Source organism: Bubalus kerabau, chromosome 15 (assembly GCF_029407905.1).
Source record: "Bubalus kerabau isolate K-KA32 ecotype Philippines breed swamp buffalo chromosome 15, PCC_UOA_SB_1v2, whole genome shotgun sequence".
NCBI classification, from domain to species: domain Eukaryota; kingdom Metazoa; phylum Chordata; class Mammalia; order Artiodactyla; family Bovidae; genus Bubalus; species Bubalus kerabau.
Window position 1 is genome coordinate 74,262,373 of NC_073638.1, and position 18,201 is coordinate 74,280,573.

An 18,201-nucleotide genomic window follows, 5' to 3' on the forward strand; every position below is an offset into this window, starting at 1 on the left:
TCTAGGTCTTTCCCATAGGAAAGACTGAACACATAGGGCTCGATAAATACTATCCAGTAATTTTTTATGTGTTAGATAGCTCTTTAAGTATTAGATAATGCTTTGGAACTACTCCCCAGAGGAAAAAAAATATATACATCAAAATTTGGCATGTACTTTTAGGGTTCATAGTTATCCCAAAGTCTGTCTTTGGACTCCAGGTTCAGGGCCATTGCCATGAGTCCAGTTGACTTTCTTTTCCAGCAGTGAAACAGTGGTGATAGAATTTCTTTAAAAAAAAAAAAAGAAAATTCTCCTCTTTATAATTTTTTTTCTCCTTTTTTAAAAGGATATTTTCACTGTGTTAGATTTGACAATTCAAGATAACTTCATGAAAATGTGTCTAATTTAAATTGTATTTACCAAAGCTGAAAGCAGAGAACACATAATAAAATATAAGGAATGAGGTAATCTTAGCTAAATCTCAGAATGATCTGTGACTTGACAAAAATACTAAGGACACCAAAAAGGACGTTTTGGCATGACTGGAATTGAAATATAAAGCAGTTTTACTGTTGAAGGAAGATAGCACGTGTAGCAGATTATGGGAAGAAAGTGGCACTTGCTCTAATAAGCCTGTGCAGTAGCAAAGTAAAAAGATACTCAAGCTATAAGACATGTCATTATAGCGGTAAAACTTCCAATGGTTCAAATAGTAAACGTAATAAATACATTAAAGAGGAAAATTTAAATGGGTGGTTATATACTTCTAAGGTGAAAAAGGACTTTCTAAAGCACAGAGAAAAAGAAAAAAGTAATTCTGGCATCAGAAAACACTACAAAATAGACAAAGAATTGAAACAGTATTTTTTGCAGAATATTTATATATTTTTACAGAATACATGATAAGCAAAGGATATCAGTGTCATTTAAAGAGCGCCTCCAAATTGATAGAAAAAAATAACAGCATTTCAGTAAAATATGTGCACAGTACATAGGCAGTTCACCAAATACACAAAACACACTCACACACATACACACACATGGCCGCTTAGCGTGGTAAAATGTTTAGCCTCTCGAGCAGTCAAGGAAATGCAGACATAAAATGTAACATGCCATTTCTGCTTGTCAGACTGTCTTTGTGTAATACACAGAGAGATTTAATAAAATGAATTTTGGGAGAGTTTGACTAGATATGTCAGAAGATTTTTAAATATACCAACAGCTCTACTTCTAGTAATTTACCCTAAATAATCTTATAAGCATATTGAAAAGCAGAGATATTACTTTGCCAACAAAGGTCCGTCTAGTCAAGGCTGTGGTTTTTCCAGTGGTCATGTATAGATGTGAGAGTTGGACTATGAAGAAGGCTGGGCCCCGAAGAATTGATGCTTTTGAACTGTGGTGTTGGAGAAGACTCTTGAGAGTCCCTTGGACTGCAAGGCTCCAACCAGTCCATTCTGAAGGAGATCAGCCCTGGGTGTTCATTGGAAGGACTGATGCTAAAGTTGAAACTCCAGTACTTTGGCCACCTCACGTGAAGAGTTGACTCATTGGAAAAGACTCTGATGCTGGGAGGGATAGGGGCAGGAGGAGAGGGGGATGACAGAGGATGAGATGGCTGGATGGCATCACTGACTCGATGGACGTGAGTCTGAGTGAACTCCTGGAGTTGGTGATGGACAGGGAGGCCTGGCGTGCTGCGATTCATGGGGTCGCAAAGAGTTGGACACGACTGAGAGACTGAACTGAACTGAACTGAATCTTATAAGTGCAACAGATAGATGTATAAAGATACTGATCATCACGCTGCTAATCATAATAAAAATCTGAAAAATACCTCAATGATGACAGTTGCCTAAATAAACTACAGCGTGTTCTTGCCCTGTGCTGTGCAACCAAGATGTCTGTAATTTAGTAAGTGAACAAAAGCACTTTATAAAGTAGCATATATTGAAGATACCTCAATTTTACACTAAAACGTCATAAATGATCATTCCGTTTTTTTAATTTCTTAAAATAAGCCTATATTACTTTTACAAAAACAAACTAAAAATTTCTTGTAAAAGTGAAAATTAAAGCTCAGTATGGTTGAGAGGATAGGAGAGCACTTAGGCAGTTTTAAGTGGATTCAAATAGGTGGGGCTGGGTAGGGCACTGAATATACTTGCAAAGAAGATCATAAAACTATTTACTTTCACTCATGTCCAAAGTTCTAGTGTGGAAGAGGTAAGAGAAGACTGCAGAGGTTCAGTATCCCAGTTTTCAACCAAGTACAGATTTTGTCCACTGCCAAGTGATGAGATTTGTGATAAATCCTGACATGGTGGTAAAGCAAATTGTTAAACCAGTCCTTTGTGAGCCCATGGGGGAAGAGTCTCAGAGATCATTAAGGGTCGTCATAGATTTTCTAAGAATTAATAAAACTGATAATGGATAACTGACTTCATTTCCCACTTTGGTGAGGCCTGCTAGACTAGAACACCAGGGAAGTGCCATATACATAACGTAACTGGATTTAAGCAAAGCACTTAACAGAGTGTCTTATGACATCCTTGAGAACAGTGTGGCGAGAGATGGGCTTAAAGGCTCCCCAATGCCTGCAGCATGAAGACCACACTTTCTAGGGTGGTGCACAAGACCATTTGCAGCCCAGCCTCTGTCTCCCCTTCAGCACCATTCCCTGAACAGTCATGCTCTTGTTTTACCTCCTTGCTTTTACGCATGCTCTTCCCTCCACCTAGGATGCACTTCTGCCACCTCCGCGGTGCTAAGATGTCACTCATCCTTAAACCTCAAACTCCAGTGCCGTCTCTTCCTTTGTACGTTCAGGCAGCATCAGTTTCTTTCTTCTCTGTACAGCTGCTCTCTGCCCTCACTGTGGCACTTACCCTGTTGTGTTCTAATAATTTATGTTTACCTTCCTCGCTAGACTGTGAGCTCAAGGGCAGGCCCTTTTATTGTTCCTCTCTGTATCCCTAGTGTCTTAATACAGTTCCCACTCCCATACAATAGCTGCTCAATAAATATGGCATCACTGACTCAGTGGACATGAGTTTGGGCAAGCTCCGGGAGATGGTGAAGGACAGGGAAACCTGGCATGCTGCAGTCTGTGGGGCTGCAGAGAGTCAAACATGACTGAGCAACTGGACAACAACAAAATATTTTCCAAGCGAATTTCTTAAACAGAAAGGAAAAATAAGTTGTATTGTGAAATTTATGGTTTAATTCTCTTGGTATTTATTTAAACAGGGTTCATTTGAAACTCTTCCAAACTTTTTTTTTCTTTTATTAAAATCTAAATCTAAAGCCCCTGCCTCCGTCTTAAAAGTTTTCTATTGTTGGTAAATTCCTACAGTATAAAAAGAGCTATACATTACCAAAGTTCTCCTTCCTATCCATTCCACTGGAATTTTTCAGAAGAATCCTTCCCAGATAAGACTTAGGTCTGCTCTTTTCTTGGGGGTTTATCTAAGTAAAGAGCCTACACCCAAAAGGTGGTACCTTTGAAGGGTATCAGTAAACAGAGCCTTAAGGGCCCAGGAAAGCTTTAAATAAACAGCACGCCTGGCCTCAGTGCTGCCACCTAGAGGCCGGGTGACCCTGGGCAGGTCACTTGATTTCTCTTGAGCCTCCATTCTCTCATTCGAGAAACAAGGATTAAAACCTGCCTCCTGAGGTTATAGATGAAAAGCATTTAGCACAGGACCTGAACACACAGCACAGTAAGTGCACTGGAAATAAATAACCTTTCGTTGCCATCATCATTCTGCACCGTACTGCTTTTCTTCCCAACAGGGGTTCTCTGCCAGGAGTGACGTTGGCCTCCCAGGGAACACGTGAGGGTATCTGGAGGCGCTGTTGGCTGTCATGCCTCAGGGAAGGCCCCGCCCGCCTCTGGTGTGTAGAGGCTGGGGATGCTGTGAGACATCCTCCAGGGCCCAGGACGACGCTCAGTGTCAGCAGGGCCAGGTTAGGAAACCTGCTTTAGACACGCAGGCTTCTCCTGACTTAGAGTTGTCTTTATAGAATCAAAATGTAGAAAGGTGAAATGAAGTTTGGTAAAATGTTAATACTGAAAAGTATTTTAACCCTCATCTCAGTCTTAAATCCAGTGAAGGACTCGTTCATTTTTACTTCATCATCTTATCTTTGAAAACAAGGCTTTCCTCAATGATGACAGATACTCCCATTGCTGCGAATGACAAAGACTTTTGTTCGTTCTGTAAGTGGTAGAAATTCTAGACTAGAAGCATGACTGGCACCTGCGATACACCAGTCTGAGTGAAGTAACCACCAGGGCGTAAGACACTGTATGTGTCTTTGGGTCTTTGCCATTGTGTTGACAGATAATGAATGTACTTTCCTTCCAGGAAAAAAGCGTGACTACCAGAGTCTGGGGTGGCCCAGCCCGGACGAGTGCCTCAAGCTCCGCTGGGTAGAGCTGACAGCCATCGTGAGTACCTGGCTTGCAGTTTCTTCAAAAAACATTGAGTGAGTATCTTAAAGCTCTCCCGCTTTCATGGCATCTGTGTACCAGTGATCCCACTGGGCCCCAGCTGACTTTAGGGATGCCCTTCCTTGTCAGCTGGCTTTAGGGATGCCCTTCTTTGTCAGCAGCTGCCATGGAGTCATCCTTGCTGGGGTTGGTGGTTCAGAGGATGCCTGGAATGGACTCAGCTCGTGGCCCCAACACCATCTGGGTGCCCTCCTCTCTGTGCCTTCTGCCCTGCGTTCTGTCGATCCAGTCACAGAGGACGTAGTTTAAATTCAAGACTGGCTCTCGCCATTAAAGCACAAAACCTCGCTGGCATCATGTGCTTGAAAAGGAGTCAGAGCAAGTCCACATCTGTGAGCACCTACCAGGACACAAGCAGCCAGGGTTGCCTCTCTGGAACTGCTTTTTCCTCCCTGGATGCTCGTTCTTTTGTTGGCCTCTTTTTATTTTACTTTTTAAGCATTGCAGTTCCCCAAGATTTACCACTAAACCTTATTTTAAAATCATTCCTAGTCAAAGTCCAAAACTTCTGTCACTGATAATGTTGACAACTCCCAAATCTGAATCTCCAGACCAGACCTTCAAATCCCTTAAGTCTCTCCAGTTGGCCTGTCTACCTAGCTCTCTCTCCAGTACCTCAAGCTCAGGAAAACTAAACTCACCATTTTCTTGTCCATTCTCCTTTCCCCCAAAAAATCTTTGTCCTGTTTGTTTTCTATTTCTTGTTCTTAGTAAATAGCTCCCAGAAGTGCTTAGGCCAGAAACCTAGGAGTTACCCTTACCCTTCCAATCCAGTCTGTTACCAGTTCTTGTCACTTTTACCCTTGGAGTATTTTTCAAAACTACTTGCTTTTCTTCATCCCTGTTGCTGCTTTATTCATTCTTGCATCTCCTCAATCCATTCTCTCCATAGTACTCAGAATTGTTCCTCAGATAGAAGTCAAATAATTCTTAAAATGCTCTAACAACTTGTAAATATTGCTGTTTACAGTGGCCCACAGAGCCCTTCGTGATCTGCTCCCCACATGTCTTTCCATCTTCAGCTCTGCTCTCCCTCCTGCGAGGCCTTCACACGTGGTGCTGCCTTTGCCTCTGGTGGTGTTCTCAGCATCTTCTCCCTACCTGCTTAATTCATATTCCTACTTCTGGTCTTAACATCTTTCCTCCTCAGGAAATCCTTCATGACCTCCCTCCCTCCTCCATCAGCACAGAGGCAATGTACACCCCCTCTAGGAAACTGACACTGCTGTGTTTTTATCTTTTATAACTCATCACATCTGTAATGACTGACTATCACAAGACAGTGAGCATCATAACAGTGGGAACTGGGGATGTTTGGTTAATTATTGTAACTCTGATACCTGACATGTGATAGAGTCTGAATCAATAATGAATGAATGTTTACATATTAATATATGGTCAACTTTTTTAAGTAGCTAGAAGCAAAATTTGCCAGTGTCAAATTGCCACATCAGTATATATGATAGTGTAAAACATTTGGCCAGCATATAGCAGGAAAGTGACCACTTTGGAGCCATGAAGGGACGTGCTTACATCTTGTATGTGGATACAATGAGTAGCTGGATCTGTGTAACATTTACGGTCTAAACTTTAGGGGAGCTTTTCCTGTGGGGACAAGTATGCCTCTGTGCATAGAGGGAAAATGAAAGACAGGAACCACTTCTGGTTTTTTATCACTGTCTGTACCCTGGAAAAGAAACCCTAGAAGAAAACCTACCTGGTTTCAAACCTCCCCAGTGAGAAAAAGTGGCCAGCAGCAGTGAGGAAATCAGACACCTTGATGCGTAGAAAGAAGGCAGCTTGAGAAAAGACTGAGTTCAGGACTCAGATCCCAACGCTGCTGCTCTGACCGAGGGCACAGCCTCTACTCATACAGTCAGCAAACAGTCAGTAGGGCACTGGAGTCCTTGTACCTATAAAGTGAGAGGCCGGACTAAGTAGCTCCGGAAATTGCTTCCATTTTGAGATTCTGTGGTTCCAGATAGTTCTATTTATATATCGCAGTTATGGTCAGCTAATGATTAATACTTTGTCCCCACCCACTTAACTTTTCTATGGCTAAGGCGGTCCTCTGCGTTTTTCAGCATCACGGAACACATAGACTTTGCCACTCCAATACAGCAGCCAGCGATGGAACCTGTTTGCAATGGCAATCTGCCCACAAGCATGCACACCCTGGACCACTTGCAGGGGGTCTCCAACCGAGCCAGCCTACACTACACGGGCGAGAGCCAGTTAACAGAGGTGAGTGCTCGGCTGTGTTCAGCCAGTCTGCAGTTTTTGCTGTACAGTTATGATGCAGCTGATAGCGAACGCGCAAGTGGCCAGGCCAGGTTTTTTTGCCTTTTTCAGATGGCTGTTGTCTAGATGGCTTTAGGAAAAGCCTGATTTCTTTCAGGCCCTGTGACCGAACATATGGTTTTTTATGACCAGAAAATTATAATTCTGATTCATTCCTCCAGATGGGTAGCATTCTGCTTGTCACTGGACAGAGGCTCTTTGTGAGAAATATTTGGGACAGTTAATGCTCCTGTTGACATTCTTAAGGAGGGAGGGAAGGAGGGCAGACCCAGTGTATATCTAGCAAAGAGTGTACATAGAAGAATAATCAGAAAGCATGCCACAAATATCCAGCAGTAGAGGATGTGTTCAATAAGTGTTGGTGTAGATATAAGCTGGTGTACAATAAGAGCCATTAAGAAAGATGCATGAGAAGTATATTTATTGACATGAAAGTTTTTGACTCTGTTGTGTGAAAATGGAGGTGATAGTTTACAGTGTGATCCCATAGTATACAGTCTGTGAGAGTAATGATACGTGTACATAGAAAAATATCTGAACGATGCATAAGAGATCCTGACAGTGGTTGTGTCTGGGTGATACAGTTACAAGCGCTTTTTGTTTTCTTTCTGTACTCTACTCCTTGTAATGCTGTAACGAATGTGTTCTACTTGCCTATAACCTTTGTTTATCGAGAGAGGGAGAGGGGATGGTAATGGCCTTCAGTGTGTCTTCCACACAATGCCTTACCAACAGGACCACAGCAGGCGCCCCCAGATACAGTCGGCACCCACGGCACAGTGCCCAGCTGGGTGTCCGCAGCGTCGTCAGACCTCACCTCACCGTCATTCCTCTAACTTGTCATCTCCCTCCCTGAACCAGGTGCTGCAGAATCTTGGCAAAGACCAATATCCACAACAGTCACTTGAACAAATTGGCACCCGAATTGCTAAAGTTTTGGAAAAGGTAAGTCACTCTGTAGGAAAGCTGTAAACCGTTACCCGCTTTCTAACTTTTCCAGATCATTTGCCATTAAGTGGCCCTAACCTCTTCGGTTAGTTATTTACCACTTGGTAACTAAAAGGATGACATGAAGTAACCCCACACAGAATATTTTAATCATTTTTCTGTGACTTTTTCCATTACGTGGTTACAATTCTTTTTTGCTGCTTTGTTTACTTTCTGTGCTTAAATTTATGTGGTCAGTTTTCTTGGTTTTAGTCTACCATGGATAGATTCAGGTGATGCTACTAAGAACTCTGGGATCCAGGTGTGAGAAATAAGTCAAAGGTTCATCTTCTGGTGAATAAAGAATATTTGGTAGTTTGGATGGTGGGTGGGAACCATATCTTGAAATATCTTTTTTCTGAAGTCATGAAACAGAATATTTGCAAAACTTTGTTTTCTTACTTTATGGTTAAGAATCTATCCACTTATTATATGATATTGAAGAGGTGATATAACAGTGATTAAAAGAGTCTACTCAGCTTCCAGTATGACCGTGGCAGTATGGTAGGGAAGGGTAATCACGTCAGCTTAAAGGAGGGGACGTGCACACAGCCGTCACTGGTCCATGCAGTTCTGAAATTCACATGGCCACCTGTCACCAGTTCCCCCAGTTCCAGGGTAGGAAATAATCCTGGATTAGGGGCTGTTTTGGTTCCCTGGGGGTGGTTTCCTATTCTGATTCTCAGCTCTTCTCTCGAGGCTGCCTTTCCTTTTCCTTAGAAGTGTCCTGTATTTGCAGCTGAAGAGCTTCCTCAGCCTGCTGCCTGGGTATCCTTGGCACAACTTTGTAAAACTTTGTGGACTTCAGATTACAAGCCATTCCAAGAGGCAAAAGCCACGCCCACAGGTCTCTTCAATAAGGCCCCTCTCTGCTTCAAACCGGAGAAGGCAGTGGCACCCCACTCCAGTACTCTTGCCTGGAAAATCCCATGGATGGAGGAGCCTGGTAGGCTGCAGTCCATAGGGTCGCTGAGAGTCAGACATGACTGAGCGACTTCACTTTCACTTTTCACTTTCATGCATTGGAGAAGGAAATGGCAACCCACTCCAGTGTTCTTGCCTGGAGATTCCCAGGGACGGGGGAGCCTGGTAGGCTGCCGTCCATGGGGTCACACAGAGTCGGACATGACTGAAGTGACTTAGCAGCAGCTGCTTCAAACATGAGTCCAGGACAATACCTTTAAAATTCTTAGATGCCTTTTGTCTGACAGTCCGCAGGACTTAACTCAACACGCAGATCTTCCTGAGGTGTTAGTAACACAGGGTCCTACTGCTGTGTTTTTGATGTGATCTTGATCCTGAGGCCATAGTTTTACTGGTAGCATCTGGATTTGATTTCTTTTTTGTCAAAACCTTGTGCTGACTGGAGAAGCTAGTAATTGAGATGAGAAAGTTTCATTTTCTAACCCTGCAAGTCTCAGTTTGGAAGCATTTTCTCTAAATTCTGCTTAGAAACTGTGCAGTTCCTTTTTAGTTCTCCTCTTTTAATGCTTTACTATGGGTGATGTTTAAAAAACCATTTGTCACTTTCTGCGTTCTTCCTCAAAGCCTCGCTAGCCAGATCCGCAACATCATTAGGTATTTTCCTATATTCCACATAGAGCCTCCCTGTTGGTTTTGCCAGTAAATGATGCCTCTCCTCCAGCCTGCAGGAGCAGTTTCCTCAGTGCTCCTCCAGCCTTCATTAATGATCTTGTTGCTGTTCCTTCAGCAATATCCTGAACCCATTTCCCAGAGTACTGTCAGCATGCTCTAAGTTTCTGTTACGGCAGCAGTCTGTTCTTGATACCAGATATTGTTTTCAGCTATCTTTTTTGCTTAATAAATTAGACCAGAATTGAGTGGCTTAAAACAAAACTATTATTTGCTTAAGACCCTACAACCTGAGCTGGACTTCCTTCTGATCTGACTTGGAATCATCCATGCAACTACAGACATACGGAGTCTCAACTGGGGCTGGCCACCAAAGAATCTGGAGTGATTGGAATAGATGAGACACAGCTATATATTGTCTCTCTCCAAGCAGACTCTCCAGCAGAGAAGCTGGACCTTTTTACCTGGTGTCTTAGGGCTCCAAGAGACTGAGAGCAAAAGCATCCAGGCCTTTCAGAATCCATGCAGAGAGCTGGAACAGCAGCGCCTTTACGAGTGCCATCCGTCAAAGCAAGTCCCAGGGCAAGGGAGATACCCTTCACCTGCTGGTAGCGGAAAGACTACGGCCCATCTTTAATGGTGGATCTTTAATCCACCACAGTGCCTTTCAAAAGGAGCAGCAATGAAACCGACAGCTTCTCAGTGGAAATGATAAAAACTAGAAGCCAATGCAATGACATCTTTAAGGTACTAAAAAAGAAAACTGCAAACCTAGAATTCTTTTCCAGCAAAAATATTCTGTAGAAATTAAAATGAAATAGATAGGTGTTCAATAGAAATTCAGAGACCTTGGCACCAGTAGGCTTGCACTGAAATAAAAATTAAAGGGAGTTCAGAAAAATGATCCCAGACAGAAATATGGACATGCCAGAGGGAAAGAAGGACACTGGAAAAAAAATATAAATGAAGACTAATTGTACAAAATGATAATGCACTGCCCTGAGGAGCTTCACCTTTATATATAACTAAAATTCGTGGTAACATAAACGATGGCAGAGAAATAAATGGAGTTTAAAAGTTCTAAGTTTTAATTGGTATCGGCCAAGTCAAAAGAAAGTTTGCATTGGACTGTAATAAGAATGTGTGTTTTAAGTTCCAGGCTAACTACTAAAAATGGTTTTAAAGTGTAATTCAGTGGAAGGAGAATGAAATAATGTAAAACATTTGATTAATCCAAAGAAAATTAAGAACGGTAAAAAGTACATAAAAATAGACCACAGATAGTAAAATAGTAGATAAGTATATCATTAGTTCGCTTCAGAAAAGATTTATAATTAAAGCATTTTGTATGGAATGGATTTTTTTAAATCCAACTATATGCTGCTTTGGAGAAGGCAATGGCACCCCACTCCAGTACTCTTGCCTGGAAAATCCCATGGATGGAGGAGCCTGGTAGGCTGCAGTCCACGGGGTCTCTAAGATTTGAACACGACTGAACGACTTCACTTTAACTTTCATGCATTGGAGAAGGAAACGGCAACCCGCTCCAGTGTTCTTGCCCGGAGAATCCCAGGGATGGGGGAGCCTGGTGGGAGGCCATCTGTGGGGTCGCACAGAGTCAGACACGACTGAAGCAACTTAGCAGCAGCATATGCTGCTTATAAGAGAAACTCTTCAAATATTAGGACACAGGTTGAAAATACAAAGATGAAAAATACATCATACAAACAATAAAAAAGGACAGCAGATACAGCTATACTCTTATTTAAAAAAAAAAAAGAAGTTTGAAGCAAGAAACAGTTAGAAGGGCTAAAATGAGGGAAAAAATTGATAATTTGAGATGATATGGAGCAACCAGAACTCTGATACATTGCTAGGGAGAATATAAAATAGTAGTTATTTGGAAGACAGTCAGATAGCTTATTAAAAAGCTAAGCATATATGATCCAGTATTTTACTGCTTGGTACTTAATCAAAAGTGAAAGTGTTAGTCACTCAGTTCATGTCTGACTGTTTACAAGTCCATGCTCCTCTGATTCTCCAGGCAGGAATACTGGAGGGAGTAGCCATTCCATTCTCCAGGGGATCTTCCTGACCCAGAGATTGAACCCGGATCTTCTGCACTGCAGGCGTATTCTTTACTGTCTGAGCCACCAGAGAAACCCCATGAAAACTATGTCCACAAAATACTTGTTAAAAAATGTTCACAGCAGATTTATTTATAACAGCCAAAAACCTGGAAACAGATACCCATCAATAGGAGAATAGATAATCAGGGTTATATTTATACAGTGGATACTATTCTACAAGAAAGATCCTACATCCATATTGATGAATCTCAGAAATATTGTGCTATTAAGTCACTGGACACAAAAAAATGTATAGTGTATGATCCCAACTATACAAAATCCTAGAACAGGCAAAATTAACCTCTGGTCGTAGAAATCAGAAGAGTGAATTGCTTTGTCAGGGGAAGGGGTTGATTGGGAAGCAGCTTGAAAGGACTTTCTGGACTACTGAATGTTTTCTGTGTCTTTAAGTAATAGTCAAAACTGAATGTTATGCCTAAGGTCTGAGCATTTCTATTTATATTATACCTTGATTTTTTTAAATGAAGTTTAGATAAAGGTTTTAGACCACCAGAAACTGAAAGATACATGTAATCAACAGACTTGCATTAAAAATCCTGAAGGGATTTTTTTCAGGCAGAAGGAAAACTATTCCAGGTAGAAACTCAGAAAAAAGCAAAGAAAACAGCAAGAGTACATACTAAGGTATATGTAAATAAGTATGTTGATACAAAATAATAACAGTCCTGTCTTCTGAGGTTGCAGTTCATAGCTACAGCAGTACGAAAGGCAGAGAGGAATTACACTGACCGCTGTAGATGGTCCTAGATCCAGTTAGACATTTCATCCTCACGTAATTGGCCTCACTTGGCGTGGGCTTCACTCAAGGATGAGGGGCCAGGGCTCCACAGCAGCAGGCTCGCACCTCCAGGACAGCACGCACTTAGGCCAGGGCATTCTCTGCCCGCCCTTCTTTCCTGCCAAGTGGCTATTCAGGTGCAGGGGAACAGTCAAATGGTTAAAAGTGAGGACTGCCCTGACTTACATGCTCTAGGCTCCATATGAGAACCAGTATCTTTTGTAACAGCCCCACATGCACAGGGCAGTAGAAAGGGACATGTTAGCCACAAGAGCCATGGTGCCCAGAGGCTCCCAGCTGTGGCTTCCCACCAGGTGCTTAGAGTTGTTCCCAGTCTTTTTCTTTTTTCTAATGGAAAAGTATCTATAGGCTATACATTTAACCAACTATACTGAATTACAATTTTAAAATTTTATAATTATAAAATTTTAGCAGTAGACTTGCAGTGAAACATGTCACAAGTGGTTAAGATAATTCATAATTCTCAGTGACGACTTGAGAATTTTCTTACCATCCTAAACATTGAGGGCAACAGTATGGTTAGAAGTAAAACAATAACTTTCAGTGTTGATAGAGAGACACACATTTGGTAAACAGTTCTTTTAGTGGGATTGATCGTACAGGTCCAGGTGTTGGGTCAGCTGCCTACCATTGCTGTTGTCCTCTCATCCTAGTGTGGGTCTACGTTTGGGGTCAGCAGTCCTTACTCTAGACCAGTTCAGAGCAGAGACTCTTCTTAGGTGAGAAACATGGATCCAAGAGAAAAGTCGCTTTAGTTTCACTGTGCATGAGCTAGTTAAGAGCATCTGGTTAATGGTCCTTTTATCTGGGATAGACACAGCCCTTTAAATGATGCCTTTCCCAGTATGCAGAAGCTGACTGAAGGTCATGGGGCGTTTGACCTTCATCCAAAGATTAGAACCTTGTAAGAAGCCGATAAGGCTGCTGGGAACGTGCACGCATATGCACGTGCAGTCACAGTTTTGTCCGACTCTTTGTGACCCGTGGACTGTAACCCACCAGGCTCCTTTGGCCGTGGGATTTCCCAGGCAAGAATACTGGAGTGGGTTGCCATTTCTGCCTCCAGTTTTTTCCAGTCTCACCAGTCCAGTTATGGTTTACCAAGGTCATTTTTACTGTCAGCTGTCTTGCCTGGTGACAGCTAACTTTTGTCCTTTATTAGGTCTTCAGAGAAATAGAGCTAGAAGGTAAATCCAACATGAGGTTTCATTATAGGCTCACAGACCAACCATGACCTTATTAGCTTTTTAGCACAGTAGATCTCAGACTTTAGGGTACACTGCAGTCACCTGGAGGACTTGTTAAGACATATTGCTAGGCTTCTATGACTTCACTTACTGATTTAGTAAGTCTAGGGTTGGGTTGATAATTTACATTTCTCATAAGTTCCCAGGTGACTCTGGGTGATGTTGCTGATCTGAGGATCACACTTAGAAAATGGCAGTGATAACAAAGCAAAAGCACGCTTTTCCCATTTACCTTTCACAAAAGAACAAGGATCGCCATATCCTCTCTGCTTCAACTTTTAAAATACTTAGTCATTGTCCTTTATTGTTTCTTGAAAAGCCCATCTATAGTTGTCTCTTTAGAGAGTTTTTAGTTTGCATTACCATAATTATCAGTAAGTGTCAGCAGATGACACTGGTCAGACTCCATTTTAGGGTTCACTTGCAGACCCCTCAAAAAGCTACCCAGCTTGCAGCCGAGGTTACTCGCACGCAGTGGCCTCCGTCGAGGTCTCGCCTACGGTGCCAGACGCGCAGCACGCTGCCGCCATTGCTGCTGCAGTCTGTTTGTGTGCCAGGTTGCCACACCGTCCTGTTTGACCTTGCGGGCTAGTGCAGAGGTAGTTCTCCCATTTTTGTCCCCAGTTCTTTAGGTGGTGGCTTGTGAGCGCTACTTTGTGCTGGTTGGATCCCCGGCCAGCCCAACTTGGGTCAGAGCCAAGCTGCTCCACCCCTTGTCTGATCCAGACCTAGTCACAAACACGGAGTCCTGAGTACCTGTGCTTGTCTCCTGCCCACCCCTTGTCAGGCATCAATGCCGCCTTTGGCTCAAATGCATCAGCTACACCACGGGAATATGATTCTTGCCAGTCAGCCCATTTTCAGCCAGGTTTCTGGTCAGCTCCCATTTCATGGAAAGTGGGGCGTTTTCTCTTACCATAAGTTTGTCTGCAGCTTTCATCCATTCCTACAAGGGGAAGATTTATCCCGTCACACAGTGTCAAGCCTTTGCCATCAGTCTCTGAGAAAGTCAGCCCCCACTGAGGCTTCAGTCTTCCCAGCATCTGCCTCCCCGTTCCATTTGTTTCATGGTGCTTTGGCCATTGAACCAAGGATATGAAAGTCTGTTTCATTGATGCTACCGCTCTGCAGTGCACCCTGCCTCTTGTTTGAAGCCCAGCTCAACAGATGTTTCATAGTTTGCACAACCCAGTAGAGCAGTTGTCTTGCTTTCACTCTGGAGAATACAGAACACATAGCAAGCCAGCAGGGCAGCTTTTCATGTATTTCTCCACGAGTTCCCATAGCTCTCTGACAGCAGTCCTGGGGACTGTTCTCTACTCCAGCCCCCGAGTTGACAGCTCAGGGATAAGGGATCAGGACCACATGGGTGAGTGTGGGAACCATCCTAGCCTGGAAGTCTCAAGTTCCAGGTAAGAACCAATGCCTCTTATAACAGTCCTGTGGCCTAGAGTCCAAGAGTTCTAACTAGGGACAGGAAATGTCACACAGGGGAAAACTCAGAGCTGGGTCTTTCTACCAGGTCATCACAGTCCACTGGCAGTTCAGAGTCAGGTCATCTTTACCATAAGCAGTGTTGCCTAGTAACATGGGTGACATTCTGCCTTTATTAAGCTTACAGGGGTACACAGCTGAAAACACAAGATTCATTTCCCATGAATACACATGGACAAAATATTAGGGTTTAGCATTACAGGAAAGTAATAAAATTGAAGTAATAATTTATATTTTTAGTCTGTAATAAATCAGAGATGCATGTTGTACTTTTAGCTAATCACTAAAAGAACAGTTAATGTATAATTAAGGGAAAATGGAATAATAAAAAACATTTGATTAATTCATAAAGGAGGCAAGGAAGACAAAGGAATATAAAACAGGTGGTGAAATAGAATGCAAATAGTAATATGATAGCAATAAACCCAGTTTATCAGTGATCACAGTAAATAATACAAAAGGATTACATACCTCAATTAGAGTGCTCACATCAGACTAGGTTAAAATGTTGAGCCCAATTATATGCTGTTTGCAGATAACACACTTGTAATACGATACAAAACAGCTGAAATTAAACAGATGGAAAAAAGATAACATCAAATAAATACTCATCAAAAGAAAGCTGTTGTAACTATGCTAATAACAGACAATGTAGAATTTAAGGCAGGAAGCATTACTCTATAGATAAAGACAATTCCTAATGATAAAGTGGTGAGTCCACCAGAATATGGAAAACTGTGTATCTAGACAGAACCAGTGTCATCGTTTCACATGGTACCGACAGACATTAAACATCGACAGATGTAAAGGGAGCAATGAATCCATGATCAGAGTACTTTAACATACCTCTTAATAGGTGACAGAACTAAGCAGACAAAAAATATGATATAGAACATCTTGCGACTATACATACTTGACATAACTGATATTTCTATCATGCCACATTCAACTGTGACAAAATTCCTATTTTTAAAATGTATGTGGGACATTTACCATACTGATCACAAGCTGAATCATACATTAAGCCTCAGTTAAATATTAAACCATTGAAATAATTTAGAGTTTATTTTCCAACCATAATGGAATTAACCTAGAGAAAAAGATCAGAAAAAAAAATAAGGATGGAAAATTCCCAGTGATTTTGGTGAGATGAATAGTGTACCTCTCCCTGGTGGCTCAAGATGGTGAAGCATCTGCTGGAAGTGCAGGAAGCTCAGGTTCAGTCCCTGGGTCAAGAAGATCCCCCTGGAGAAGGGAATGGCTACCCAATCCAGTATTCTTGCTTAAAGAATTCCATGGACAGAGGAGCCTGTTGGGCTGCAGTCCACGGGGTCACAAAGAATTGGTCACGACTGAGCAACTAACACTTTCACTTTCTGAATAACTCACAATTTGGTGAAGAAAGCAAAATTAGAAAATGTTTTTAAATGAATGACAATAAAGATTTTGTATATCAAAACTTGTGGGATGCAGCTACAGCAATGCTTGAGGCAAGTCTGTAGCAGTACAAACTAAAGGATACATTAACTTTAAAAAAAACAGGCTGAAATTAGTGATCTATGCTTCTATCCCAAAAAGCTAGAAGAAGAACAAAATTAGACTGAGATATTTCTGGCCTCTATGTTTGGCAAAAATTCGGAAGTTTGTTAGGATGCCCTTGGTGCGACCTTGGGGAAACTGGCACTGTCGTACACTGTTGGGAGAAATGCAAAATCGAATAACCTGAGAGGAAATAGATACCTAGCAAATTATCTATCCAGCAAGATTATACATTCATTACCCATTCATCCAGCAATCCTACTTTTAGGAATATTTCCTAAAAATACAATGGCAAAAAAATTATCTGACAAAAATACCTATGAGTAAGACTGTTGACTGTAGCCTGACTTGTATTAGTGAGCAAACAACAATCCAAATGCCCAGTAGTAGGGGGTTGACTGAATAAACAGTCCACTATGGTTGTTCATTGTGTGTGAAATCCACACAGTGGAGGCTTCTGCAGCTGTCAAAATGAATGAGGACAATCTCTATAAACTTATATTAAATAATCTCCAGAATACAGCAAGTGAAAAAAAGAACAATAGAAAAAAATTATACCTCAGATTACTACTTATATCTTTTTAAAATAGCAAGTTGTAGGGAGGGAGAATATTTGTAAAAACAAACATTTTAAAATGAAAAGACTAACTTTGAAAAAAAAATTTTAAATGCTGTCCCATGGAAGAAAGATAGAAATAGGATAGAAAAGACAGGAAACAAAGCCAGCTTTCCTTGAATCCACGTTTTCTTACTTTGAAACCAAATATTTTGCATAATTACAAAAATTTTTAAATAAGGTAATTCCTAATTAAGAGTAAAATTGAGCATAACTATGCATTCCATTGGTAGTAGAACCACATCAAGAGAAACTATTCCAAGTGACTTTAAAACACAATTATTTGGGTGTGCATCCCTAATGAAATTTACCCTAAGAACAAAGGAAAACCTTATACTGTTTTCAGTAGTACTGTTGCTAATAATATTAATGTTATTCTTTTGGGATTATAGCTGTATGTACTGCAAAGTAAATGAGTAATTTTGTTGGTGATTTGGAAACTGGAATTTTGAATATGGGTGAAAGAACATAGAGATGTGAGAACAATGACGTAAACATCTTTAGTCTTAAACTGAAAGTATAAGTAAGAATTCCTGATATATTTATTTGATATATTTACACATATGCTGGCTTTATTTTGCTGAAAGACTAGAATCTGTGATTAGCCCAGTATTAGTAAGCACCCTCAGTACCCAGATTGTGGTCTTTAGATACTGTTCCTCTTTAAAACAAAGTCTATAATAAAAGACAAAGAAGGGCATTATGTAATGATAAAGAGATCAATACAAGAAGAGGATATAACATTCACAAACATAAATGCACTCAATACAGGAGCACTTAAATATATAAAGCAAATATTAGAAGACCTAAAGATTGACATGGTTTTTCCTGTGGTCATGTATGGATGTGAGAGTTGGACTGTGAAGAAGGCTGAGCACTGAAGAATCGATGCTTTTCAACTGTGGTGTTGGAGAAGACTCTTGAGAGTCCCTTGGACTACAAGGAGATCCAACCAGTCCATTCTGAAGATCAGCCCT

At 41.4% G+C, this 18,201-nt stretch overlaps 1 protein-coding gene across 11 annotated transcripts in view; it reads left to right on the forward strand.

Moving 5' to 3' along the window:
* The window catches only part of TTC17 (tetratricopeptide repeat domain 17), a 126,744-nt gene that overhangs the window by 89,549 nt on the left and 18,994 nt on the right, over positions 1 to 18,201 (forward strand). For 7 of the 11 annotated variants that reach the window (XM_055549334.1, XM_055549336.1, XM_055549335.1 and 4 more), the window contains 3 exons: positions 4,353 to 4,473; positions 6,583 to 6,742; positions 7,661 to 7,744. In XM_055549334.1, coding sequence (XP_055405309.1) covers positions 4,353 to 4,473; positions 6,583 to 6,742; positions 7,661 to 7,744 — 365 coding nt within the window. Of the gene's footprint in view, positions 1 to 4,352; positions 4,474 to 6,582; positions 6,743 to 7,660; positions 7,745 to 8,525; positions 9,606 to 9,659; positions 10,344 to 11,423; positions 18,178 to 18,201 lie in introns of those variants that run through there. The other 4 variants (XM_055549338.1, XM_055549342.1, XM_055549343.1 and 1 more) reach the window with 4 other exon arrangements.